Below are 27888 nucleotides of genomic sequence, written 5' to 3'. Positions count from 1 at the left end.
GGACGGGTCTTTTCTTTTGTAGGTTGTCCATCGTGTTTACTTTTACCATGCCACACTTCCCAACACAAAGCCATAACCATGGAAGGGATCGGCCTACACCAGACTTCTTTGAAAGGGAAACTCTGATGAGAGGGAGATTGGCAGAGGAACTTGAAAAAGGAACCACAAGAAAAAGACCCTTTAGGGTGAATGGCCCATATCCTTTTATCAGGTTTCGAGGGATCCAACCAAACCTAATCAAGGAGACATAGAAGAGTAGACAAACACTCAATTTCCTCATCCCTTAATCCTCTACGGAAACCAAAATCCCAAGACAAAGTTGGTAAGGATAAATTCGACGGAAGGAATTTTGAGATCATGCCATTTTTATACAAGGAAACAGAGTACAATGAAGGAAAAAGTTTTTCCAAAGGAAGATCTCCAACCCAAATGTCCTCCCCAAACCAAATAGAATTACTTGAACAAGCATCGTACTTGACACAACTAAGGAACTGCGGAAGAACTTTGTGAATTGCTTTCCAAGGTGTGGCTAGGTTAGCCCTCCTTGATGCACCAGCATCCCAACCACTCTCTGAACATCCATGAATACTCTTCACTACTTCGTGCCAGAGTCTATCCCGCCCCAAAGGCCATCTCCACAACCACTTCCCTAACAAAGCTGAGTTCTTTTTAAGCACATTCCCGAGACTTAATCCTCCCTCCTCTTTGCTTCTACCCACAACCCACCACTTAATTAAATGGTCTTTTTTACCTTCTCCCGGTTCCCACAGAAAATCTCTATCAATTTTTCCAACTTCTTCGCTTCCCTAGACGGTATCCTAAAGACAGAGAGATAATAGGTAGGTAGATTCATGAAGGCGGCTTTTATCAAAGTGATCCTCCCACCCAAAGAGATATAATTTTTCTTCCAAATAGCTACACTCTTTTCTAACTTCTCCAAGACAGGGGTCCAGAATCTACTCTCCCTAGGGTTTTCTCCCAACGAAAGCCCTAAGTAAGACAAAGACTAGGAGGAAATGGAGCACTCAAGACAGCCTGCAATCGCCTCAACCTCCTCAAAAACTAAATTTACTCCGGCTATGCAGCTTTTTCCTAGATTGATTTTCAAATTAGACTCTTTCAAAAATTGTAATCAATTCTTTCAAATTTTCCACCTTCTCACCAAAACCTCCCTCACAGAAGATCATCAAGTCATTTGCAAACTGAAGATGAGTGACTGGAATTCGGTTTGTGCCTACTCTCCAACCCCTTATCACATTTTCCCTATCAGCCCTAGTGATAATTCGACTAAACACATCAGCTACCAAGGTAAAGAGGAAGGGTGAAAGTGGGTCCCCTTGTCTGATTCCCCTACTAGCTGGAAAAAAATCCCTCACCACCCCGTTTACTAGGATGGAATAGTGACAAGAGCTAACACAACCATTCATCCAACTACACCATCTTTCCCCAAACCCACACTTCCTCAAAACCTCTAGTAGGAACTGCTAGTTCACCAAATCATAGGCTTTCTCCAGATCAAACTTACAAACAAAGCCTCTCTGGTTGGACCTCTTCATCTCTTCCACACATTCATTGGCAATCAAAATCTGATCAATTATCTAATGCCCTAGGATGAAAGCCCCTTGAGCCTAACTAATAATGGAGGGGAGGATTTCTTTAATCCTTAAAGACAAGACCTTGGCCAAGATATTATAAATACTAGTCACCAAACTAATTGGCCTAAAATCTTTAGGATGGAGAGCATCAGCTTTCTTGGAACTAAAGCCAAGAATGTGGAATTAATGCCTCGACTGAACTATATGCTTCTCTGTGAACTCATTAAAAACCTCACAAAGATCATCTTTTATCACCTCCCAACAATCCTAGTAAAAATCCAATGTAAAACCATCTAGTCCTGGAGCTTTGGACCTGTCCATCAAAAACATCGCCTTCCTAATCTCTTCTTCCTCAAAGTTTCTTTCCAACCACCTAACCTGATCTTCCTCCAACCTTGACCAATCAATTCCTTCGATTTCCCTCCTCTCTTCCAAGGGTCTTCTGTAAATCGATTTGAAATGTTCCACAAACTTCCTAGCAATATCATCCTGGTTAGTGAATTCCTCCCCCCCCCCCCTCCCTCCTCTCTTCCAAGAGCCTCATTTATATTAAAGAGATAAAAGGTATGTATAGTTACAAGAATGCCCTTATCGGGCTGAAAGATAAAAAGAACAAATAAAATAATAAGAACTATGATATCGTACAACAAGGACTACTCTAATAATGTACATCAAGATATATCTTCACACTCCCCCTCAAACTGATGCATAGACATTAGCATCAGTTTGCCCATAAGAATGAGATGTCGACTCTTAGTCATGGCCTTGGTGAAGATGTCGGCAATCTGCATGTGAGAGGCAGCATGAGGAAGAGATATAGAGCCTGCAACAAGGAGATCTCTAATAAAGTGAAGATCCACCTTAATATGTTTAGTCCTCTCATGAAAGATTGGATTAGATGCGATCTTGATAGCGTTGGTGTTGTCAGCATATAGAGGGATAGGAGTAGGAAGAGAAATCCCAAGATCAATGAAAAGTGACTTCAGTCAAACAATCTCGCTACATGCAGAAGACGTAGCTTTATACTCAGCTTCAGTGGAAGACTTAGAGACAGTTTGTTGTTTCTTTCACTTCCAGGAGATGAGAAAGTCACCCATGAAGACACACCACCCAGTAGTGGATCAGCGAGTGTCAGGGCAACCAGCCCAATCAGCATCAACATAAACCCTCAATTGTATGGATGATGAGGAAGAGAAAAACAGTCCCTGGGAGGTTATGTCTCGAACATAACGAATGACGCGGCGAGCTGCAGTCATATGAGGTTGTCTTGGGGCAAAGACAAATTAACTGACGACCTAAAAAGCATGTGAAATATCAGGCCTGGTCATAGTAAGATAGATCAAAGAGCCCACAAGCTGACGGTACAGGGTGGCATCAGGAAGGATGAGGCCTTCGGATTTGGATAGCTTGACATTCAGCTCCAGGGGGGTATAAACATGTTTCTCATCAGTGATTTCAGCTAGTTTGACAAGATCAGAGGCGTATTTTTGTTGACAAATAAAATACCCTCGACTACTATGATCAACCTCCAAACCCAAGAAGTAAGTGAGAGGACCCAGGTCCTTCATATGAAATGAGTTATGAAGTAAGGACTTCATCTCACAAATGTCGTCATAGTCATCCCCCGTTAGGAGCATGTCATCAACATATAATAGAAGAATAGTAATACCCTGGGTCTTCTCTTAACAAAGAGGGAGTAGTCAGAGGAATACTGGTTATACCTAGCTGCAACAACATCCCGGAAGCGCTCAAACCAAGCCCTGGGTGCTTGCTTCAGGCCATATAAAGACTTCTTCAAGCGATAGACGCGTGAAGGATCGCTGCAATATCCAGGTGGAGGTTCCATGTAGACTGTCTCCTTTAATTCACCACGAGGGAACGCATTCTTCACATCTAAGTGATAAATAGTCCAGGAATAAACAATAGAAATGGCCATAAGAGTCCGAACTATGGTGATCTTAGCGACCGGGGCAAATTTTTCTTCATAATCAATCCCATATTCCTGACTGTATCCTTGGGCAACTAATCGGGCCTTATATTGACCAAGAGAGCCATATGATTTTAGTTTGATCGTAAAGACCCAATGGCTTCCAACAATAGAAGCATTTGGAGGAGCTGGCACAAAATCCCAAATGTCATTCTCATGGAGGGTTTGAATTTCGACATCCAGAGCTTCTTTCCACTGAGAACTTCTAATGGCTTGCTGATAAGATCTAGGGATATATGTGGAAGAAAGTACAACAATAAATGAGTTATGGTTTGAAGGAAAACCATAGCGACCAGGTGGAAGGGGGGTTTTAGGCACAGGAACCGGGACATGTAGCCGCTTGTGGGTGAAGACAAGAAGATCCCTCTCGGTTGAGGAAGTAGTAGTGTCATTTGAATCAAAGTCCTACGAAACAGAGATGGAAGGAGCAGACAATCTAGCAACCCCAACAAAGAAGAAAATATGTTCAAGGAACACAACATTCCAAGAAATCCGAATACAACGAATAGAAGGATCATAACGCAAAAATCCTTTGTGATCAGGACTATATCCCACAAAGGCACACATAGCAAACTGAGCAGTTAATTTAGATCGTTCACGAATAGGAAGATGAACAAAACAAAGACATCCAAAAACATGAAGGCTAGAGAAATCTGGGCAAAAAATAAATCCAAGTATATCTAGTACAATCATCTATAAATAATACGAAATATTTGTACCCCAAGCGTGAAGTAATAGAAGCAGACCAAACATCACTTTGTATCATCTCAAAAGGTTTAGTGGCATGTTCAGCTTTATGAAGAAAGGGTAAAACATGACTTTTACTCAAACACGTAGTGCAAGAAACATCAAAAATATCAATAAGAGGAATTTTATTCTTAATCAAACCAGAGTCAAACAAAAGTTTTAATTTTGGGGAATATGGATGACCCAATCGTTTATGCCATAAATCCCAAATATTATTTCTATAACTCAACATAGAATCAGACAAAGAAGAACTAAGTAAAGCTGAGGATGCCCCCGGTTGAGACCTCTCGAACTCCAACGTAAACAAACGACCCAGCCTACGCCCCTTCCCTTTCACCTTCCCAGTGTAACGGTCCTGTATCAAGCAACCATCATGAGAAAAAGTGAGAACGTTTCCTTCATCAACAAGTTGACCAACAAAAATCATATTAGTAGTAAGGTTGGGTACTAAGAGGGTTTTGGAGAGAGAGGAAATGATCTGGTTGGTGACAGTTGAAGGGACAGATTATTACTAGCAATGATGTCTAACTTTTCACCATTAGCAATAATAATATGTTTATGGTGAGTTTTAGTGGAAGGGATTGGGTGGTTGAGGTAGGCTCCTGTCATATGGTTGGTGGCACCTGAATCTATAATCCAAGCATGTGAAGGGGAAGAACAATATGCAGAGAACTTACCAGACAAGCCAATAGCAAAGGAAGCAGAGGAAATAGCAAAAGATACCAGTTGTCAAACCCTTTCTTTAGCCATGACACTTGTTGATTCACCTTTCATTGAGGACTCACCCTTGGTAGATACAGTGCTTGTTGTTGGTCCATCTGTTGCCTGATAGGCCCGGTGCTGAGTCTTTTTCTAAGAGCCCTTAGTTGATCAGACTGGATAGTCTGGAATGATGTGACCATGTTGCTTGCAATAGGTACACACATTCTTATTCTTACAGTGAGATGTTATATGTCCAAAACCCTTACACTCATAGCACTGGGTTTTGGAGAGGTCCTTGGAGGTTGGCTTCTTACCCCCATGAGCAACAAAGGCTGTTTCAGCCCCAACTTCAGCCATCTTCTCATCAAACCCAACTGTAGTGAGAAGTCTAGTCTCTTCTCTTAGAAGTTCCCCTAAAACAGAATCCATATCTGGAAGTGTTCCCCTACTCAGAATGTTGGACCTGATTATCTCATATTCAGGTCCAAGTCTCATCAAGAACTGAGTCACTTTTCTCTTCTCAAAGTGCTTCTAATGATATTTTACACACTCCACTGAATTCGAGGGTTCAATGTGAACAATCTCATATTCAGCCCATAAATCAAGAAAACTAGAATAATACTCCTGTATCCTCTTATCTCCTTGGCTGTAAGAGAATATTTATGATTCTATCTAATATTGCTTAGATACATTGGACTGTTGATAAACCTTTTCTAGGTACATATACATCTCATGTGTTGTTTTCATTCTCCTCATGGGAACAGATATATGATAGTCAATAGAACTCAGAATCCAAGAAACAAGTCTACCATTGTTGTAAAGCTTTGGCCTCGGTCTCAGCTGGTTTGGTGACCATTCCATTCAGATATCCTCCTAAACCCTTTCCCTTAACATAAAAGTCGAAGTGAAACTTCCACATCCCATAGTTCTATCCATTCATCTTTACAGGGATGATATCACCTCTGTCTAAAGCTATTTCAGCAAGAAAATAGCACAAATAGGGTTCGGCTGAAGTTTAAAGAAATTAATCTGAAGCAAAACTTGATCCAAAGACAAGAAAAATAGGCTGTAATCAATCCAAGAGAGTCAAAAAACTGAGATAGAAACCCCTTACTTTCACCGGAGATTGTTCAAGATCCAAAATGAAGAGAAGTTGAACACACAGTCCAGAAAAGGAAAGTTTGGGCGCAGCAGCCAAGAAAAAGAGTCCAGGTCTCTCTCAAAACTTCACAGATCTCCGTGAAATTTTCAGAATATGGTTGAGAAGGGTTGGGCGACAACTCTTTTCAATTCTTGCTGCAAGCGGAGATCAAACAAGAGAGATCCAATAAAATCTATCTCTCTGGGTGCGCAGAAAACAAAAGAGGAGTTCCTAGATAGATCAAAACAGTCCAGGACCACTCGGCAGAGATGTAGGTTTTCAATAAATCACAAGGGCAAGACAGATCAGAGAGAAGGAAGATCAAAGAGCAACCTGCTCTGATACCATGTGAACTGAATTCAGATCTAGGAGAAAACAGATTTAGGGGTGTCCAGAATAGTCGACCCCCACCCCAAAGAGCCTCTTTTATATTAAAGAGATAAAAGGTATGTACAATTATAAGAATGCCCTTACCGGACAGTGAAGGCAGAAACCCTAATCGAACTAATCAGAACCATCAACTGTTGCTGTTTTATTTTGGGTTCTTCCTTGGTCATAGCACCAAGGTAACCCTAGTAGGAGGGGGTCGATGCTGTGAAGGCTCTCTTTCTTTTGGCTGATGCTGTGAAGACTCAGTCTTGGAACTGCACCTTTGTACAGGTGCTGTACAGGGATGTGTGGTTCCCTTTTTGTCACAGGTATGTGTTGTGATTGGTTGATGTGTGTGTGTGTGTGTGTTTTCGGTCTATGTGTTGTACATAGACCAAATGATTACTTAAGTATAATTTTTTGGACTTTTCTTGGACGGTTTGAGTGCTGCTAGAGGATGTCAGCAGTGTAGTTTGTTATTTCTGGACTGTTTTTTGAACTGTTTGGTTGAAGTCCAATTTCCTGGACGGCTTGAACTATTCTTGGATGGTTTGATTATTGCTAGAGGATTTCAGCAGTGTTTTTTGGACTGTTTCTCGAACTGTTTAGTGGCTGCCATCAGATTTCAGCTGTGGGTCCTTTGTTTCAGAAGCAGATTTCTGAGTGTTCAGTGCCCTAATTATAACTGTGGGAGTTAGTAGTTGAGTGGGGATTGTCTTGTAGCAGCCATGGAACCTGATGGTGACCAAGAGAACAATATGGTGATGTCCTGGCTTCTAGCAGCCATGGAACCTGATGTGAAGAACTTTATGTGGGTAGACACCGCTAGTGAAATATAGGAACAGGCCAAAACCACTTATTCTGAGCAGAGGCACCATGCTAAGATTTACCAATTACAAGCTGAATCCTCACCTTGTAAACATGGGAATCGTAGTTTGTCAGCCTATTATTCAGCCCTTACTTCAGCATGGAAGGAGTTAGACCACTATCAAGCTATAGAATGGAAACATGACGATGATGCTAAAGCCTATAAGAAGTTGGTTTCTCAGCAACGGGTTTTTGCTTTCTTGTTGGGACTAGACCCGTATATGAGCCTCTTAGAGTTCAGATTTTAGGGAGTAAAGAGTTGCCTTCAGTTCAAGAAGTTTATGCCCTGGTTCAATCTGAGGAAAATAGGAGTGTGATGGTTACAACTGAGGGGGAGCAACAGGTGGCATTAGCTGCAATGGGTGGTAACAATATGGGAAAGAAAAATGATTCCAAGAAAGCTGATGATAAGGACAAGTTGTTCTGTAGCCCTTGCCGACGTTCAAGACATACACGGGACACATGTTGGGAGCTCCATGGGAGGCCAAAGTGGGCTATAAAGAACCAAGAACAGGGTAAGGTGCAGGGTTAGAAGAAGCCTAATACAGCACATAATGGGGCAAATGTGGCAATTCAAGATACTCAGTCTGGTGGAGTGTTGACTGGTACTGCTCGAGAGTACTTCACTGGTTCTGACCCCAAGGAAGATATCATGAATTCCTTCTGAAATCATTTGGAATCATATGATGGGACCTTGCACCAGATGGACAGTTTAATCATTGGTACCCCTTCCACTTCATTTGCGTCTACATCAGGTAATGCAGCCTCTACCTTCCATGTATCCACAACTCCTGATTCCCCCTGGATCGTTGACTCAGGGGCCTCCAACCACATGACCAGTAAGCCAAAGCTTTTTCAGTCTTATAACCTTTTGTTAGGAAGGGATAAGGTGAGACTTGCAGATGGATCATTCTCCTCCATTGCAGGCCAAGGATCAATATCCCTTCCTCATGGACTTGAATAATGTTTCGCATGTTCCTCAACTTCCCATCAATCTACTTTCCATTAGTAGTATCACAAACTCTTTAAACTGCAGTGTAACCTTTTTTCCCGGTTCATGTGTTTGTTAGGATCTAACTTCTGGGAGGACGATTGGTAGAGGAAGCTTAGTGGATGGTCTCTACACTCTTGACAACAAGGTCGGTTTCTCTGTGTCATCTTCAGAGTCGCATAGTCAATAAAATAAGAGTCAAATTTTTTTTGTGGCATAATCGGTTAGGTCATGTGTCTTTTGAAATAATGAAGTCTTTGTTTATTTAAGTCATGTTTAGTATCAGATTTCCAATGTCAAGCATGTCAATTGAGTAAGCAATGTAGAGCAACATTTCATTCAAGTAATAAAAGATCAAATTTCCCTTTCCATATTGTGTATTTTGATGTGTGGGGGCCTACTACTATAACTTTGGAGGGCAGGTATAAGTACTTTATCACATTGATTGATGATTTCTCCCATTATACATGGGTGTTTCCGTAGCAGAAACGAAGTTCCAAAGGTTGTGTGGGATTTCCAAAGGATGGTGTTTACACAATTTCATGTTGAAATTCAAAATTTTCAATCAGATAATGCAAAGGAGTATTTCCATAGTGAGCTCAATGAGTTCTTTGCTTCCCATGGATCCATTCATAGAAGCTCATATGCAAGAACACCGCAACAAAATTGTGTTGTAGAGAGAAAGAACAGACACCTCCTTGAGGTTGCATGAGGGATGATGTTACACATGAATGTACCAAAACGTTTTTGGATAGATATTGTATTGATTGCTACTTATGTCATCAATCGCATGCCTCCCAGAGTGCTGAACTACAAGGCCCCTCATCAGTTGTTGTTTCCCCAGTCTCCTTTGTTCTTCATTCCCATGAGAGTTTTTGGTTGTCGTGCTTTTGTCCATGATTTATCTCCATCTCGTGGTAAGTTAGACCCTCGGTCTATTCCATGTATCTTTCTAGGGTATCCCTCTACTCAAAAGGGTTACCGGTGCTTTGATCCCATTGCTCATAAGTTCTTTGTCTCTATGGATGTCTCCTTTTTTGAGTCTGAACCATTCTTCCCTGCTTCCCCTTAGGGGGAGAGTAGCATGGAAGAGGAGAAGCAAGTCCAGGTCCAGGTCCAGGTCCGTCAAGTCTCTCTTCCTTCTATTCCGGATCCTACTCCTTTTAGTGTCTTCCAATGTACACGTCGTAGAGATCGGCAATGTGACAAAGATGTAGAGCCACCAAACACTAAGCAACCAACACCTTCAGACTCCCAAGAGGTAAGTCCAAATGAACTAGGTACTATCCCACCTGTTGATACCCCAGCTCCCTCTTCAGTTGTGGATGACCTTGACATTCCTATTGCTCAAAGAAAGGGAGTCAGGTCATGCACTACCAAACACCATATTACCCAATATGTCTCCTATGACCACATTTCCCCCTCCTATCATGCTTTCCTATCTGCAATTGATAACATACCTATACCCAGAAATGTTGCAGAGCCTTTAAAATACCCTGAATGGACAGATGCTATGAAGGAGGAGATTAATGCCCTCCATAAGAATTAGACTTGGGAGTTGGTGAATTTTCCAAGGGGGAAGGACCCAGTAGGGTGCAAGTGGGTGTTTACAGTGAAACACAAGGCAAACGGGACAGTTGAAAGGTACAAAGCAAGGTTGGTAGCGAAAGGGTACACTCAAGTCTATGGTGTTGACTGACTATGATGAGACGTTTGCTCCAGTAGCTAAGATGAACTCAATTCAGGTTCTTCTATCATTGGCTGCAAACCTTGACTAATTACATCAGTTGGAGATAAAGAATGCCTTCTTAAATGGTGACTTGGAGGAGGAGGTCTACATGGTTCAACCCCCAGGGTTCTGTGCCAAAGAGAGTGAAAATAAGGTGTGCAAGTTAAGAAAGTCTCTCTATGGTTTAAAACAATCTCTCAGGGCGTGGTTCAGTAAATTTCATATGGTGGTCCAGCAAGTAGGATTCAAACAATGTCAGTCTGATCACACTCTCTTTGTGAAGAGATGTCAGGAACAGGTTATTGTACTGATAGTGTATGTGGATGATATCATCATTACAGGAAATTGGAGCTCAGAAATACAAAGGTTGAAGACATTCCTAGCCTCTAAATTTGAAGTGAAAGATCTGGGTCCACTAAAGTACTTTCTTGGAATTGAAGTTGCCCGCTCAAAAATGGGCATCTTTATTTCTCAAAGGAAGTATGTCCTTGATTTGTTACAAGACATAGGCAAGTTAGGAACAAAGCCAGCAGATACTCCTATGGATGTAGATCATCAACTGGGTGATTGTGATGGTGAACCTCTAAAAGATGTGAAACAATTTCAAGGGTTAGTGGCAAGGTTGCTCTATTTGTCCATGATACGTTCAGACATTGCTTATTCAGTTGGGGTCCTAAGCCAGTTCATGCATTTCCCTAAGAGACCACACATGGAGGCAGCAGAGAGGATTCTTAGGTATTTGAAGAAGTATCGACGAACAGGATTGCTATTCAGTAAACATAATCATCTAAAGGTGGAAATCTATACAGAAGCTAATTGGACAGGTGATGTGGATGATATAAAGTCAACAAGTAGATACTGCACATTTGTGGGAGGAAATCTAGTGACATGGAGAAGCAAAAAACAAAGTGTAGTTGCAAGGTCAAATGCTGAAGCAGAGTATAGGGCTATGGTAGTGGCACATGGGGTTGCTGAAGTACTTTGGCTGAAGAATCTTCTAAGGGAACTTGGGATAACTATTCACAATCCTATGTCTCTTTACTGTGACAATAAAGCAGCTATAAATATTGCCAGCAATCATGTCCTACATGATAGGACCAAGCATATTGAAGTGGACAAGCACTTCATAAGAGAAAAACCAGAGAAGGGAGAAATTTGTACTCCTTATGTCAACTCCAAGGAGCAGCTAGCTGATGTTCTCACAAAAGAGCTTCCATACTTGCAGCATAATGAGTTGTGTGACAAGTTGGGCATGATAGATATATTCAGCCCAACTTGAGGGGGAGTGTTGTTAGAATTAGTTTTTTTATTTCTGCTGTTAGGGTGCTACCAGTCTAGGATGCTGTCAGCACGTTCTTTTCTTTGTTTAAGTTCTTATTATTAGGGTGGGCCACCAGGGGCATGCTTGTAACTTTTGTTTCTTTTATTTTACATCATGTTAATACAAATAGGAAGCCGGTAGCCGCCAACTTGAGTTTTTTTTACTCTCAAACACTTTTTCTCTTCTCTTCTCTCCTCTCCTCTCTCTCTTCTCTCTGTTTAGAAAGAAAAGACAATGTGAGGTAATATAGAATTACACAGCCAATACATCACCATGTAATTCTCCTACACCCACAGGGAAAAATTTTTATCATTTCTTCTCCCCAATAATACACCCCAGTTTTCCACAAGCACCAATAGCCATCTTGGCCGATTGTGCCCATTCTAAATAGTTTGTACCATCCATATTGATTGTAGTAATAACCCCAAATCCAAATGGACCACTAGCACTTCCTACACCCAGACCTAGGTCACTGGCTGATTTCTGCTCAGCACTACAACCCCCCATATCAACTCAAACAGCTTAAAACAACAAAAGGATCAAGTAGAGCACTCTAAGATCAAATCAATCTCACAAAAAAAGGTGGGGAGCTTTTTCGAAAGAAGAAAGCCCTACCAAAGAGAATTCTCCCTTCCCAAAACTGAGAGAAGAAGGAGAACAAGGAGTTGATCTCTCCAGAAGGCTTAGAAAAGCCCAAAAACTGAACCGCCCCCTATAGAAAACTCAAATGTATCCAGAAAAGTCTGAGCGCCCAACACCAAGTCAAAAACAATGAGTTCAACTTGACTAGAACTCTTCCCCGCACTCTAGTCCTTCCTGATTTTGATGCCAAACCATAAATCACCTTCTTGATGACTGAAATCCACCAAAAAATCCAAGAATTGAGCAATCTGAAGCAAATCGATCAGCCCTCTATTCGCTCATGCAGTTGGCTGATCTAGAGCTGCATGAATCAGCCTTAAAGGAAGCCTAACTTGGCTCTGATACCAAGTAGAAATCAGCAGAAAAATAATATATATATATATATATATATATATATATATATATATATATATAGAAAGAAATGAAAGAAAGGTAGAGTTTTGTGTGTGAGAGAGAGAAGAGGAAGAGAAGGCGATAATGCTGTCCGGCCCTCTACAATTAGTATTTGTACTTTAAACAAAAAAAAAATGCATGCACAAAGACAAATATGACCTTAACAGGGCAGCTGATGCTAACAACTTAAAAAGAAGCAAAAAAAGACACTACTTTAACAACTTCTAAATGATGGGCTGTGGTCCCAACTAATTAACTAAACAAATAATAAATAGAAAACAGGTTATTAACAGTAAAATCCTCTACAGGGACAAGGGAAGCGGTGGTTGGATTGGTCAGGTTGTCATAAGAAAATAGTAGTTCAGCTTAAGAAAATGACCAATACAGATATGGCACTATTACTAATTTTACCAAATTATGTTCAACAAATGCCAGGTAAATGGCAGGTTGTGAGGCAACCAACTCTGCTCATAAAATTCAGGTTTTATATTCATAATGTAGTCATTGGCATAAGGAAATGTGTGTAACAAATTGAGGTGACAAGGTGGGAATTACTATTACCAGTGGCCTGTATTTAAGATAAGAATATCATGGAAGCTTGGAGCCTTTGCCCAAGTGCCTTCTGGAACATCAACATCCACCCTGAAACCTTCTTTATACCCAAGGGATTCTAGCACACCACCATTAGCATCAGCTGACCATCTAAGTAGAAATCATTAAGTTAGTATCAATGAATGAAAGCAGCATATAAGATTTTCTTTAATATAACAAGATTTTCTCAATAGAATGGTAGAACTAAAAAAATGAAGCAAACTTAGGAAAAAATTATGTTTCTGGGTTTTCATCACACATAGGAAAGAGGAAGAATTACCAATGTCGCTCATGATTAGTGACTCCCAGTCCCATATAGAGAAGCCAGAAGAATTTTATGCAACAGAAAATATGTCAAACATTGCACACCATATCAATGATGGAACAATTTCCCACCATGCCACATTTTTAGTTTGATGATGGATTTCCTTTTCCCCAGTGGTTATTTTGTCATTTTCCTTTCTTAATTTCATTCTAGATTTTTTTCTTGGGAGGTTAATATAGATTCAGATTTAATAAAAATCTCATAAGCAATTAGATTTCCAATTAGGATCCACGGCACAGTAATGGCCAACATATCGTTGACCATGGTGTTGCTTTCCCAAATGACCAAGTGCAACACATACAAAAATAAAAATGCACAGACAGATATGTACAAATTTATGTTACAGAACAGGACATGCACTTCCTTCAGATTCCCTGGAACAGCATAAAACATGATTCAGATTCAATTGGATATTTATTACACTACAGAAAATTACAATTTAATATTTTACATATAAAATTATCTGTTTAGTTTGTAAAGTTGTACCCCAGTAGTTGAAAGGTCTGTGCACACACACATAACAAGACACTCAGGCATACATCAATGTATATATGTATGGAGAAACAGACTGATCACAAGAAAGGCTTACTTATTATACACATAAATGAGATGTGTGCTAAATATGCCACTTCATTCTTATTGATTAAGATAGGTTTAAATGACCTTAAATACAATGCACCTTTTGACCTAAACTGCAAATTCAATTCCAATCTTCTCTCAGGGACTTGTTCTCCTCTCTGTATTCTTTCTCTACTTTACCAAAAAAAAAAAATTCAAAATTTGTGGCTTCTATTTCCCCTTCCTCATCATGGGTTAACTGGGATTTGGGGTTTTGAAGAGGTTTGAGGGATGAGGAAACTACCAACATAATCAACTTGTTGAAGATCCTAGATGAAATGTGCTTAGGCCTTTCAAAACCAGATAGGCGAATTTGATCTCCTTACCCCTTGGGTCTTTTCACTTGTGCTTCTTTCTTTAGGGCTCTTGGACATCCCCCTAACCCTCAATTTTCTTTCCCTATCAAATAAGTGTGGGATATGCCCATTCCTCTTAAAATCGGGGCACTTTGCTGGGAGGTAGATCATGAAAAGATCAATACTTTAGACCTGCTACAAAATAGAAGACTGAACTGGTGTTTATCCCCAAATTGGTACATACTTTGCAAGACTAATGGTGAGACTTGTTTTCATTTACTAATATCTTGCCTTTTTATTGCTTGTATTTGAGAAAGTCTTCTTTTTCTTTTTTTTTTTTTTGATAGTTGAAATTGATTTCATTAATCAAGCATAATAAAACTTTACAGATGTGATTCAGACCAATAAAACATAGTAAAATATTTCAGATTATAGCAGAAGAGGAAGAGAAGAAGAAGAAGACAGCAAGAAGGAGTTCGATAATCTCCTCTTTCTCCTCTCTAATCTTTTATTAATCTCACTAAGATTAAATAAATTACAAGTCTGCCCTTAAGTGGGCGTCCACCTCATCAGCATACTAAGAAAACATAAAAAGAATTAAAGGCCCATTAAGACCAAATAACAAGAAAGAACTAATCACTAAGATAGTAATGGGCTAGGGCCCATTCGGCCCAGCCTCTCTACACTCCCCCTCAAACTGAGCATAGATATCAATCATGCCCAGCTTGCCTATATAGTGAACCAACTTTCCTTTGAGAACACCTTTTGTCAAAACATCAGTCAACTGTTATTCAAAAGCCATAAATGGCAGGTAGACTTCTCCTAAAGCAACTATCTCCTATATAAAGTGTCTGCTAACTTCTATGTTCTTAGTTCTGTCATGCTGAACAGGATTATGTACAATGTTGATAGCGGCCTGGTTGTCACAATATAATATCATTGGCTTCTCACAGTCTATACCCAATTCTTCTAAAAGTAATTTCAACCACAAAAGTTATGAAACTCCGTGTGCCATTGCCCTATACTCTCCTTCAGTCGAGGATCTAGCCACTATAGACCGCTTCTTACTCCTCCATGATACAATGTTCCCTGCCACCATAGCATAATAACTTGAAATGGACCTCCTATCATCAATACATCCAGCCCAACCAGCATCAGTGTATGCTTCCAGCTTCATGTGTCCATGCTTAGCAAACAAGATACCTTTCCTTGGAGTCCCTTTTAGAAAACACTGAATTTTTAACATCAAATTGATGAAGTGGCCAATCAAAAGTAGCAGCTAAAGATAGCAAAACTCGAATTGAAGTCATTTTGGCCACTGGGGCAAAAGTCTCCAAGTAATCAATACCATACATCTAAGTGTATCATTTAGCAACCAAACAGACTTTAAATCTTTCAATGGTATCATCTAAATGATACTTGATAGTGAATACCCACTTACAGCCAACCAATTCCTTTCCCTCAGGCAAATTCACAATTTCCTAGGTATTGTTCTTATGCAAAGCATCTAATTCAGTCATCATAGCATCCCTTCATTCTAGTTTGGATAAGGCTTCTAGGACAAATCTGAGAGTCACATGTGTGGAAACAAAGGCAAAAAAGGAATAGTAGGTAGGGGAAAGAAGGTTGTAGGACAGGTGTTTGGAAATGCAATGAGTTGTACATTTCCATTTGCCTTTGCGAAAAGTAATAGGTAGATCAAGGTCAGGGAAGGTATTAGAAGTGGTAGAAGAGGGCTGACCTATTACCTCAATAGTGATGGGAGGTGCAAGAGGATCATCTAAAGATGTGGAAATAGCTTGCACATCCCTGAGTCTTTGTCTCTAGTACCACCTGTGGAGAATAGGATGGGAAGAAAATGTGGGAGGATGAGCAGGAGGAGGGGAAGCAAGAACATGAGAAGAAGACCCAATAGAAGACTCAATGGGGATTGGAAGAGGGACAAATGGTGACAACGCACACAACTCCTCTAAATGCTCCCCCTTAGGAGAAGTACCAAAGAAAGGAACAGATTCATCAAATGTGACATCTCTAGAAACAAAGCGAGTACCACGAACCAGATCAAAACAGCAATACCCCTTTTGTGTGGAGGCATATCCCAAGAAGACACTTTAGGCTTAAACTTATGTCTTTGTCTCTCTAATGACTGTGAACATTAACATAACAAGTGCACCCAAACACTCGGATAGGAAGAAAGAAGAGATCCTCATTTAGAAATAGAAGGTTAAAGGGGGTTTTAAAATCCAAAACTCGAGAAGGCATCGGGTTTATCAAGTATGTAGTTGTAAGGATAGGCTGGACATCATCCCCCCAAAACTTAACAAGAACATGAGAAGCAAAAAGGAGGCTCCTCGCAACCTCAACCACATGTCGGTTTTTCCTTTCTGCTACTCCATTTTGTTGTGGAGTGTTTAGATCGGAATATTTTGATCCGAGTATTAAATTGGGTAAGAATAAGTTCATGAAATTTTTGGACAATATTTGGCACTTCATCCCGGGATCTCATAAGGTAAATCCAAGTGTAACGAGAGAACTCATCAATGAAAAGGATGAAATACTTGTAACCCCCCACAGTAGATAAATGGTATGTGGCCCCCACACATCAGAGTGCACAATATGGAAAGGAGAAACTGATCTTTTATTACTCATTGAAAAAGATTGTCTACAATGTTTTGCAAGTTCACATGACTCACAGTGAAGACTCGATAAGGATATTTTCTTAAACATTTCTGGAAACAAATGACTCGAAGCTGAAAAAGACAAATAACCAAATCTCAAATGACATAACATGATTCTATCAACTAACTATGATGAGATAGACTCCAAAGCTACTCCACTAGGTGGTCTAGGACTTCGATCAGAGATATCCAACAAATATATTCCATTCGCCTCATGGCCACTCCCAACCATTCTCTGAGTTTTCAGGTCCTGAAAAACACAATGAGTAGAAAAGGTTACACTACAATTAATTGATTTAGTTAAGCTACTAACAGATAAAAGGTTCATGTTAAGTTTGGGAACATGAAGGACAGAGGATAAAGCAAGGGAATCAAAGGCTTTAATATTCCCTTTGCCAGAGATAGGAGCAAGAGACCCATCGGCAAGGGAAATCTTCTCTCTACCAGAGAGGAACTGTGATATGAATAGAAAATGTTAGATATATTGGTCATATGGCTTGATGCATCAGAATCTATAATCCAAGGAATTATACGACTACCTGAGGCTGTAGCATGATTTACAAAAGTACAAATACCTAAATGGGCAAATGCAAATGAAGAGGTGTTGCCTAAGGAGGAAGCTGAAATAGTAGTCTCCAAGTGATTAATTAACCACCCATATCTCTCAAATTCTGCCTTCATTGTTGCCAACTGCTCCATAGCAGATTTTTCTTCACTTTCTCTATTTACACCTTCAGATGTTGTAGCAACATTTGCATTCTTGGGCTTTCCAAACTAACCACCTTTCTTAAAGTTGTTATTATTGTTGTTGTTGTTGTTCCGAAACCTATCTGGGAGAAGATCTTGATGAAGCTTCCAACAAGTATCCTTAGTATGTTTTGGTTTCTTGTAGTATTCACATATCACACCTTTCTTCTCGATTGGCCCCTTTGGTTTTATTCCAGCATGTGCAAAATGTTCTGAAGGTAACAGACCCTGTAATTGTACATGTCGCCTACTCTCTTCACTGCTTACCATAGGATATGCCTGAGCAAGTGTTACTTCAACCTTGGCCAGAATATTTTGTCTCATAATATCAAACACCCTGTTTCTTTCCACAAATATCCTGAATGTCTCTACATCCTTGGTGTTTTCCCATACAACTGCTTCCATAACATCAATCTCCTGCCACAGTGACTTCAACATTGAGTAGTAGACAACTACACTCTTCTCCCCCTGTTTTAGATTTTTCACATCATTCTTAGTTTGTAGGCCCTTGCAACATTCAATTTCTAGGAATGTTTTTATAACAATATCCCAAATCTCCTTGGTTGAAATCCAAAGATAATATTGATTTATGTGGGGCTGCATAGAATTTACCAACCATCCAATAACTGTGTAGTTAACCTGCATCCATTTCTCATATGTAGGATCAATTTGTTCCGGTTTCTCCTTACTGCCCATGATAAACCCTAGTTTACCTCTACTACAGACATGAATATTTATAGATAGTGCCCAAGCTAAATAATTTGTTCCATCAAGTTTGATTGTAGTCACTCCTATCAAAATGGAACCTATGAGACCAACCACCGGTACTGGGATATGCTTCATCTCACTTCCAGATTGCTCCATTGGTCAAACGAAAATCAAAAAACAAGGTTTTCAAGCTTTATAGACCTAACTAAGGTTAGTCCAACACTTAAAAATCCCAAAACTAGGGTTTCACTATACCTGGCCTCCAGAGAGAAAGAGAAAAGAAGTAGTCGCTCCAACTAGAGCTTCCCAAACCTCTTCCAATTACAACCGACCACTTTTAGAGATCAAAAGGAACCCTCCAAGCCTTGAGTGTCACACCCAAATAGTCTCTTTGACCTGTAACTGGAAACTCTCTAGTCGGCTAAGGTTTCGGGCAAAAAATCAACACCCCCACTTTCTAGGCAATCTATAGCTAAATTCTAACTCTCTAAACCCTCTACCAACTAGGCATACAAGTTCTCTGAATAATCAGCAACTTATCTCTCCATACACTCTTATAATCGAAAGGTGTATGGGAAAAGAAAAGAAAAATAAAAGAGGAGGAAGACCTACTCTGATACCAAGATGTGATTCAGACCAATAAAAAATAGTAAAATATTTCAGGTTATAGCACAAGAGGAAGAGAAGAAGAAGACAGCAAGAAGAAGAAGGAAGAATTGAGAAGAAGGGGTTCGATAATCTCCTCTTTCTCCTCTCTAATCTTTTATTAATCTTAATAAGATTACATAAATTACAAGTCTGCCCTTAAGTGGGCGTCCACCTCATCAGCATACTTAGAAAACATAAAAAGAATTAAAGGCCCATAAAGAAAAGGCCCATTAAGACCAAATAACAAGAAAGAACTAATCACTAATATAGTAATGGACTAGGGCCCATTCGGCCAAGTCTCTCTACATTTACAAGCATCCCTTGGGGAGGCACGAGATGCAGCCTCCCCTAAACATTACAAGTGGTTAGATAAAAACGATTACAGCCAAAGCATTGCCTCCCTACCCACCCACTGGTATCTACACGAAATGTGTCTCATTAAACATTTAACCTTTTTTTATGTAATCCCTATAACTCCAAACAACTGAGTCTGGATTTGACAACTAGCCCACAATCACCTTAGAATCCCCTTCAATTAATAGGTTCTCCACTTGTATTTGATTAGCAATCTGAATTCCTTGTACTGCAGCCAACAACTCAGCTCTTGTGGAATCCCCTATTCCCATTGGGCTTGAGAATAAGGATACAACATTGCCATTTTCATTCCTCTGGACTCCTATGCTAGACGGTCCTGGGTTACCTTGACTGCTTCCGTCAAAACTTAGTTTAATTACCCCTTTCATAGGAGTTACCCAAACTGTTGCAGCCCTGGTTTTCCTAACCGAAGTGTGTGCAACTGCAGCCCAATTCGTCCAAATGTCATCAAAAGAGAAAGAGTTGAACAAAGCCAAGGATTTCAGCCAGTAAATAGCCCTGGTTAAAATGTGCTTCTTCACTTCTGTAAAGGGTCTCTCCTTGTCTTGGAGGATTCTAGCATTTCTTTCTTCCCAAATTGTCCATAGGGTGGCTGCTCTAAAACATCTTCACATACTGCTCCCTCTTTTTGTTGGGCAAGCAAAGGTAGATGAAGAAAACAAAGATTTTACCTATGTTGACTGATCCCACCTATATCTAAACAAACCAAACATCCAATCCCAAAGAACCGCAACAAACTACGAGATTTGCAAAACACACACCAATTTAGGGATAAACACAGAAAAGGCTTTTTCTTTTGTAAGTTCTCCAAAGTATTGATCTTACCAAGGTACACTTCCCAGCAAAAAACAGTAATTTTGGGGGGAAGAGGCTTAGTCCAGACTTCCTTTACAAGGAAAGGATCAAGGGAAGTACTAGAACAAAGGGACTTGAAGAATGATGCAAATGTGAAGGAACCTTTTGGGATAGAGGGTCCACACTCTTCTATCAGGAGAAGAGGAGTCCGAACAAAAATTTTCTAAGATGGAAAGAAGTTTGGTAACACAAACAAACTCAGCCTCCCTTAATCCCCTACGAAAACCAAAATCCCAGTTCAAGGATAAAGGTAATACTGGAGAGGGGAGAAAGATAACCTCCTTTTTATAAAGGGAAAGAGAATAAAGGGAAGGAAAGAGATCTTTTAGAGGTTGCTTGCCCACCCAAGTGTCTTCCCAAAAAAGAACTAAATTCCCAAAGCAAGTGTCATACCTTACAAATTGAAGGAATTTGGGGAGGATGCCATGTATTGCCTTACAAGGTGTTGTTTGGGTAGCGTAACAAGATACTCCAACACCCCAACTAGAGGCAGAATAACCGTGAATACTAACCACCATAGTTGTCAAGGTGACGCCTAGGCGAGCGCCTAGGCGACAAGGTGCCCTTTGAGGCTCCCCTCGCCTAATCACCAAGCAGTTTTGTACTATGTATTGTAAAATACTTTTTTATTCTTTATTTGTTTTTACATTATAATTATAAAATAGGCACTGTTAAACTAAAATATTCATTTTATGGGTTTATATACTAATTTATTTTTATTATTTTCTTATTTGTTAGGATTTAATCAATACAAACATTGTTAAATGCTGTATTGAACCCTCAAAGAGTTTAAAACCTGAACCAGTAAGGAAGAACTTAAAATTTTGTCTAATCAGCACATTGTCTATACTTTAACATGAACTCTATACTTTTCTTACGAAAATTATGAATAATTATTATAGAAATATGGATATGGTACCTAGTAAACTACCCTAGGATCTATGTTTTCTACATAAAAAAATCCATCGCCTAGGCGACTAGGCGACAAGGCGCCCCCCTAATGCCCAGCCTTGCCTTGGCGCCTTGAAAACTATGCTAACCACCACCCAATGCCACAAACTTTCTCTTTCTAGGGGCCATCTCCACAACCACTTCCCCAATAACGCTTCATTTTTAAGGACCAAATTCCCTAATCCCAAACTCCCTGCCTCTTTACTCCAATAGATTGTCTCCCAATTAACTAAGTGATCATTTTTCTCTTCCCTTGGTTCCCAAAGAAAATTTCTCATCAATTTTTCTAATTTCCTAGCCTCCCTACAGGGGATCCTAAACACAAAAAGAAAATAAACTGGTAGATTGGCAAGTGTAGCCCTAATTAAGGTTACCATTCCTCCCAAAGTTATATAATTCTTTTTCCAAGCTGCCAATTTTCTTTGAAATTTCTCCACAACTGGATACCAAAAGCTGCTTTCCCTAGGATTCCCACCCAAAGGTAAGCTCAAGTAAGTCAAGGGCCAAGAAGAACTAGAGAAATCCAAAAGAATTGCAATAGACTCAACTTCATTGTGATCCAAATTGACCCCTACTACACAACTTTTTTCAAAATTGATCTTTAGATTGGAAACTCTCTCAAAGCCTAATATTAGGTCCTTAAGGTTTCTCACCTTCCTCGACTCGCTTACTTCATAGAAAATGATAATATCATTTGCAAACTGGAGACGAGTTATAGAGACAATATTCCTTCCAATCTTCCAACCATCTATTACCCCTTCCCTATCTGCCTTCAATATCAATCTGCTAAGCACATCCACCACCAAAGTAAAGAAAAAAGGAGAGAGAAGATCACCCTATCTCAAACCTCTAGAAGCCGGAAAGGAAATCCTTTACCACTCCATTCGCTAACACTGAGTAATGAACCGGAGTGAGGCAGCCAATCATTCATAAGCACCATCTTTCCTCAAATCCACAAGTCCTAAGTATTCCCAAGAGGAAACTTTGGTCCACCATATCATATGCCTTCTCAAGGTCCAATTGCAAGCAAAGCCTTGACTTCCTGATTTCCTCATATCCTCCACACACTCATTTGCTATTAGGATTTGATTGGTTATCTGCCTACCTTGTACGAAGGCTCCTTGAGCTTGACTAATGAGAGGAAATAAAGTCACTTTGACCCTTAAGGACAACATCTTTGCCAAGATTTTATAGATGCTAGTCACCAAACTAATGGGCTTGTAATATTTTAGGTGTTTAGCATTATTCTTTTTAGAAATGAGAGCTAAAAATGGCATTTATTCCTAGGGGTGGCCACAAGCCAAGCTTTTCATGAGTTGTTTGAGCTTAGCTCATGAAAAGTTGTGCTTGGCTCGGTTTAAACCGAGCTTCAAGCCAAACTCGAGCCTAGTATATAGGCTTGATTAGGTTCGCATACATATTAATATATATACATATAAAAATATTATATATAAAAAAAATTAATTTTTATATATAATAATAATAATTAATTTTTATATGTCAAATAAAAATATTTTTTTATTTTTATAAAACATTTCATTCACAGTCGAGCTCAAACTTCCAAGCTTTTGACTCGAGCCGAATTCGAGCTCAAGTCTTTAGCTCAAATCGAGATCGAGCTTGATAATTTATTAGCGAGCTCAACTCGAATCCATCCCTGTTTATTCCAGAGCTAATTACATGTCTCTCTTCAAATTCCTTGAAAATCTCAACCAGATCCTCCTTGATTATTCCCCAATAATCTTGGTAAAAAGCCATAGTGAAGCCATCTGAGCTGGAGCCTTTGATCTATCCATAGAGAACACCACTTGTTTGATTTCTTCTTCTTCAAAATTCCTTTCCAGCCAACCTGGAGTACTATCATCTATCCTTGGCCACTCTTAGTCTTCCGACCTCTCTTTATTGTCTATAGGTCTTCTCAACCTTGATTTGAAGTGGTCCACAAAAATCCTTGCAATCTCTTCTTTAGAAAAAACATTTCTCCATCAATTTTTAATTTGGTCGTTCTTTCTCTGTCTTCCATTGGCCAATGCATGAAAATATTTGGTATTCCCATCACTTTCCTTGATCCACTCATCCACTTGTGCCTAGACTTTTGCCTCCAAGCATGGGAAAGGTTTTTCTTCCTCTTTGGCTACAAGTGGATAGAACCCTCAAGCATGGCAAGTTTGCTTTGTGTAGAAACCTTCACTTAGCCAAGAAAAAGAAGAAGGACATTATGGAGATGTACAAGGGCAAGAATTGTGTGGACAATTTGGGAAGAAAGAAATGCCAGAATCTTTAAGGCGGAAAGAAGAAGCTAGGAAGTAGTCTTTGAATGTATAATGGCTAAGGTGATGCATTGGGCTAAAAGCATGGAGCTATTTTCATCCTACCCACATGATGATTTGTGGAGAAACTGGGGACAGATGGTTACATCATCCTCAAAGAAACCAAAGATCCATAAACAATGGATACCACCGGAGGAGGGATTCATTAAGCTAAACCTTGATGGGAGCAGTGTAGGAAATTTGGGCCCCTCGGGTGTGGGAGGTGTTTTCAGAAGCATGGAAGGACATATCGCAGATAAGTTTTCAGGACCCATTGGCATTGGGGACTCCACAAGGGTTGATCTCTATGTGCTTCATGGACTACAATGGGCAAAGGAAATTAACCTCACCAATTTGGTGATAGAGGGTGATTCCAATGTTGACACGAGGCATGGAAGTAAGAGTACATTGAGTTAAAAGAACTGCTAATGGGTTTGTCAATGCTTTGGCAAAATAACGGGTGGGAAGAAATCAGTTGCTTTGGGCTCCATTGTAATGGTTTTGTAACTGGATGGCTGAAAAATGGTGTGGGTAGTATGGGGTTACGGAAATGAACTTAAACGGATTAAATGGCTCACAAGGAGCATGAATGTAAAGATACAATGTGTACAAAGATCTGCCAACGGGCTGGCTGATGCTCTAGCTAAGCAACGGGTTAACAGAAATCAATTGTATTGGGCTTGCTTGTAATCTATTTTGATTCTGTAGGGTACGGTAGTGATTGCTACCCTACCCAAGAGATGCGTTGTAATATTTCTGTTTTCTATTAATAATTTTTTTCAGTTATTTATCCCAAAAAAATAATAATGACTTTTTTATTCAGTAAAAGTCCATTCTAATTCTAATTTTAGAAAAAACAACCATACAAATTGTTTAAATAAAATCATCTCAATTAGAGAATGACTAAAATTTCAAAAAACACCCATGCACCTACTTGAAAGAAAAAAAAAAAAAAAAACAGGGCGTGATTATTTTCTCCCAAAATGCAAAGGTTTAAAAATAAAAAATAAAAGAGCATCAAAGACAAATGGATAAGTAAATATTGGAACAAAATTACTCGGTAAGAATGAATTTATTGTGGCAAAATAAAGAAAATTACCTAGAATAACGTGCCAAAAGATTAGTTCGATGATATGCAACTGTAAGGTTGTACTGCAGAAAGGTGAACCCACGATCTGCTCCAGCAGGCCGCCACTTTTTTACTTCTAGTGACACTTGTTTTAGAGTGCAAACAAGAGAAACGAACATGTTTCTATTTAATGAATCACCAATAAATCCTGCACCATTGACAACGTCATGAGGGCTAAAATACTGAAAGCTGAAGTATGAACATGAAAAACAAACATTTTTCTGTTGAACATATGACCAACAAATCCTCATACCGTTGAAATTTTCATGAAGACTAAAGGACTGAAAATATTAGAAAGCATAACTAAGTAATAATTTCAACTAATATGTGTGACAGATATCTCCTTTTCTCAACCTGGGAAACATCAGTATGCATCTTATTAGAGACTATTCTACTAAAGTCTCTGTAACTTTTAAGCAGGGATTACACCAGCAATCTAATATTTGAGGTAACATACATCCACCAATTGGATTAAATGGCCGAGACCTTTACCTGTAATAATTTTCTTTAGGTTTATGTTAGCACTTTTCAAGTTCCAATCATAATTAGGCATTTATTAAGGATTAAAGGGAAATGGTAAAACATTAAGACTAAGGAAAACGAAACATTTACCGATGTTGGTGTTGCTGAAGCGCTTGAGAAACCAAACTGGATCAAATGGTGGAAGATCACAACCTTTTGGCTGCCAACGCCAGTTCATGATATTTTGGGCATTGGATTTATTGTTGGAAATGCAATTCCAGCCTTTAAAGATTTCCTTACATGAGTTGACATACAATGAAGATCTAAACTTTGGATCATAGATCCACTTCCCATCTGAATAATCACATAATCCTGAATTCTCAATTTGTGGGATTCCTCTCTCTTTGATTTCAAAATCTCGATTATTTTTGTACGAAACAAACATCTTGGTGGTAGAACCTCTGAAATCTGAGAAAACGAGGGCAAGCGAAACAAAGCAGAGGACAGAGATAAAGAGAAAGAATGTGTAGCGACGTAATGAAAGATTACTATTCTTCTTGATGTGGTGATCTTTCATGGCCATATTTGATGTCCCCACTCTATTTAGTTTAGTTTGTACAACATACCTCACCTCAAACAAATGGAAAAGAGATTGAAGAAATCCTTCAGGAATCAGATCCCATGCAGGTGTTGCAACCAACAAGTTGAAAGTCAATCAACCACAATATATCTCATCAATGTCTGTCTTCTAAGTTCTAATTAACCATAGCTTCCAATGGGCGGTGCCAAAAGAAGTGGCCAGAAGCACTTTTATCATTCCCACCAACGGGCTAAGCAGTTGGAACTTGGAAGAGACCCTGCATCGCAATAAAATGACGGGTAAAATACAAAAAACCTTTTCTAAATTTTCTTACAATAATAAAAAATCTCTCTTTTTAGTTTCATTATAACAAATATCTCCCCTGAATTTTTAAAATAGTCAACAAAAGTCTATCTTTCGTCACTGGTTTAGACGGAAAACGTTAAATTGATGCATCAATTTTTTCAAATATCCCATTCTACCTTGGGTATTGGCAGAGATGGGCATCTATACGAAGGCCGAGAGTAACAGCGAAAGCTGGGGATTGGGATTCTTTGGCTGCTCTACAAGGAATGGAAACTTTGTTTAGGAGAGGGAGGGAGTAATGAGTGATCTTGGTGTTGCTCATATCAAGCAGGACGTTATGAATGACGAGCTTCACTTGTTTATGAGAAGTTTATATCGATTTGGTCTCATTGTGCAATTAGACGTCACACTTATCTTCCCTTCTTCCTCTTTAGCTTCCCCACTTGATATTTGTTTGAGTTTTTTCTTCTATAATTTGGAAAAGAAAATGATTCATTCTTGAAGCTCATCTATCATTGCAGAGACAAGCATCCATGATCATGGTACTTGAGGTTCCTGGAGTGTTGGACATTGGGGTAAGGGGGGTTAACTAAGAATTTCATCTTCTTCTTTCTTTATGTGGGGATGAGGGAAAATTTATTTTCTTGGGTGCCATACTATCGTGGTTAAATAACTTTTCCACTTAGGGGGAAAGTTGTCAATACTAAAATGATCATTGCCTTATTTACAATGAAAGAACATTGATAAATACACTTAACTAAATAAGTGTTTCCCATAAAAAACTTACCTAGTTAATTACATTTATCTGAATAAGTAACTTACTGAAAAAAAGGGGGGCTTAAGTATAAATCTGCTAGGACCAGGCGGGTCTAGCTCTCGGTAGAGACACTACCGTTCTTGGGAATGGCAATGGGGACGGTTGGATCCCATGGGAATATGTGATTTTGAGAGATGATTTTGCCACGTCACATAAGTTGGTACTCCACAGAATGTCTCAAGTGGGGGACCAGGCATAGTGGCGCCCATTCGAGAGAGTGTCTGAATTGTGGGACCAGGAACAGTAGCGGTCATTCGGGAATTAGGATGTCCAATGTGTGAAGACATGATAAAGAAGCAATAGGGAGGAGTACTGTGAATAAAAAATTAATTAGTATCCATTTCTTTTGATACATGCCGTTGGTAAGACTTGAAGGAATGGGAAGGCGATATAGCACGGAATAACTAGGGGTGAGTAAGAAAAACCAAAAAATTGTATCGAAAAATCGATCGAAATTGAACCAATAATTTGGGTAATTGAATCAATTGATTCGGTATTTTAAAAAATCAAAGGTATCGGTTTGGTTTCGATTAACCAAAATAGAAAACCAACAATTAACCGAATTAATCGATATACATATATTTTTTATGCATATTTGTGTATATTATATTATATATTATATTTTTTATACATTATAAATTAATAAATATGCATTATATATTTATAATATATAATTTATTATTTATTATTCAAAATATAATATTGTATATATATTACTAATTTTTTAATATATATTTATATATTTTTCTATTATATATTATAAATAATAAAAAACCAAAAAAAGCGCCAAACTGAACTAATCAATCGATCAATCAGTTGGCTTCGATTCAATTTCAATTACAGATTTTCTAAAAACTGGTAACCCTAATTCAATTTCAAAAATAAGCCCACGGTTTGAATAATCAAACTATGAGCATCCCTAAGAATAACCATAGAGCTTTGGCATTTGTGGGAGTTCATCGACGAACATTTGCAAAGAAGCAGATACTTGTTGAAGATCAGTTGTTTT

General features: G+C 39.1%; 1 protein-coding gene across 5 annotated transcripts in view; it reads right to left on the bottom strand.

The window, feature by feature from the left end:
- Positions 1-26624, bottom strand: part of TBL13 (TRICHOME BIREFRINGENCE-LIKE 13) — a 62614-nt gene extending 35990 nt beyond the window's left edge. For 2 of the 5 annotated variants that reach the window (XM_088974335.1, XM_088974334.1), the window contains exons 1-3: positions 25327-26033; positions 24685-24862; positions 13046-13186 (exon numbers count right to left, since the gene is read on the bottom strand). In XM_088974335.1, coding sequence (XP_088830461.1) covers positions 13046-13186; positions 24685-24862; positions 25327-25759 — 752 coding nt within the window. In that variant the 5' untranslated portion in view covers positions 25760-26033. Of the gene's footprint in view, positions 1-13045; positions 13187-24684; positions 24863-25326; positions 26034-26238 lie in introns of those variants that run through there. The other 3 variants (XM_088974333.1, XM_088974332.1, XM_088974336.1) reach the window with 3 other exon arrangements.
- Positions 26625-27888: the final 1264 nt, after the last annotated feature.

The sequence above is a fragment of the Nelumbo lutea genome, chromosome 3 (genome assembly GCF_056320005.1).
Source record: "Nelumbo lutea isolate HS-2025 chromosome 3, American lotus-T2T, whole genome shotgun sequence".
In the NCBI taxonomy this organism is placed as follows: domain Eukaryota; kingdom Viridiplantae; phylum Streptophyta; class Magnoliopsida; order Proteales; family Nelumbonaceae; genus Nelumbo; species Nelumbo lutea.
The sequence above is the reverse complement of the archived record's forward strand: the minus strand, read 5'-3'. Positions and strand labels throughout refer to the sequence as shown.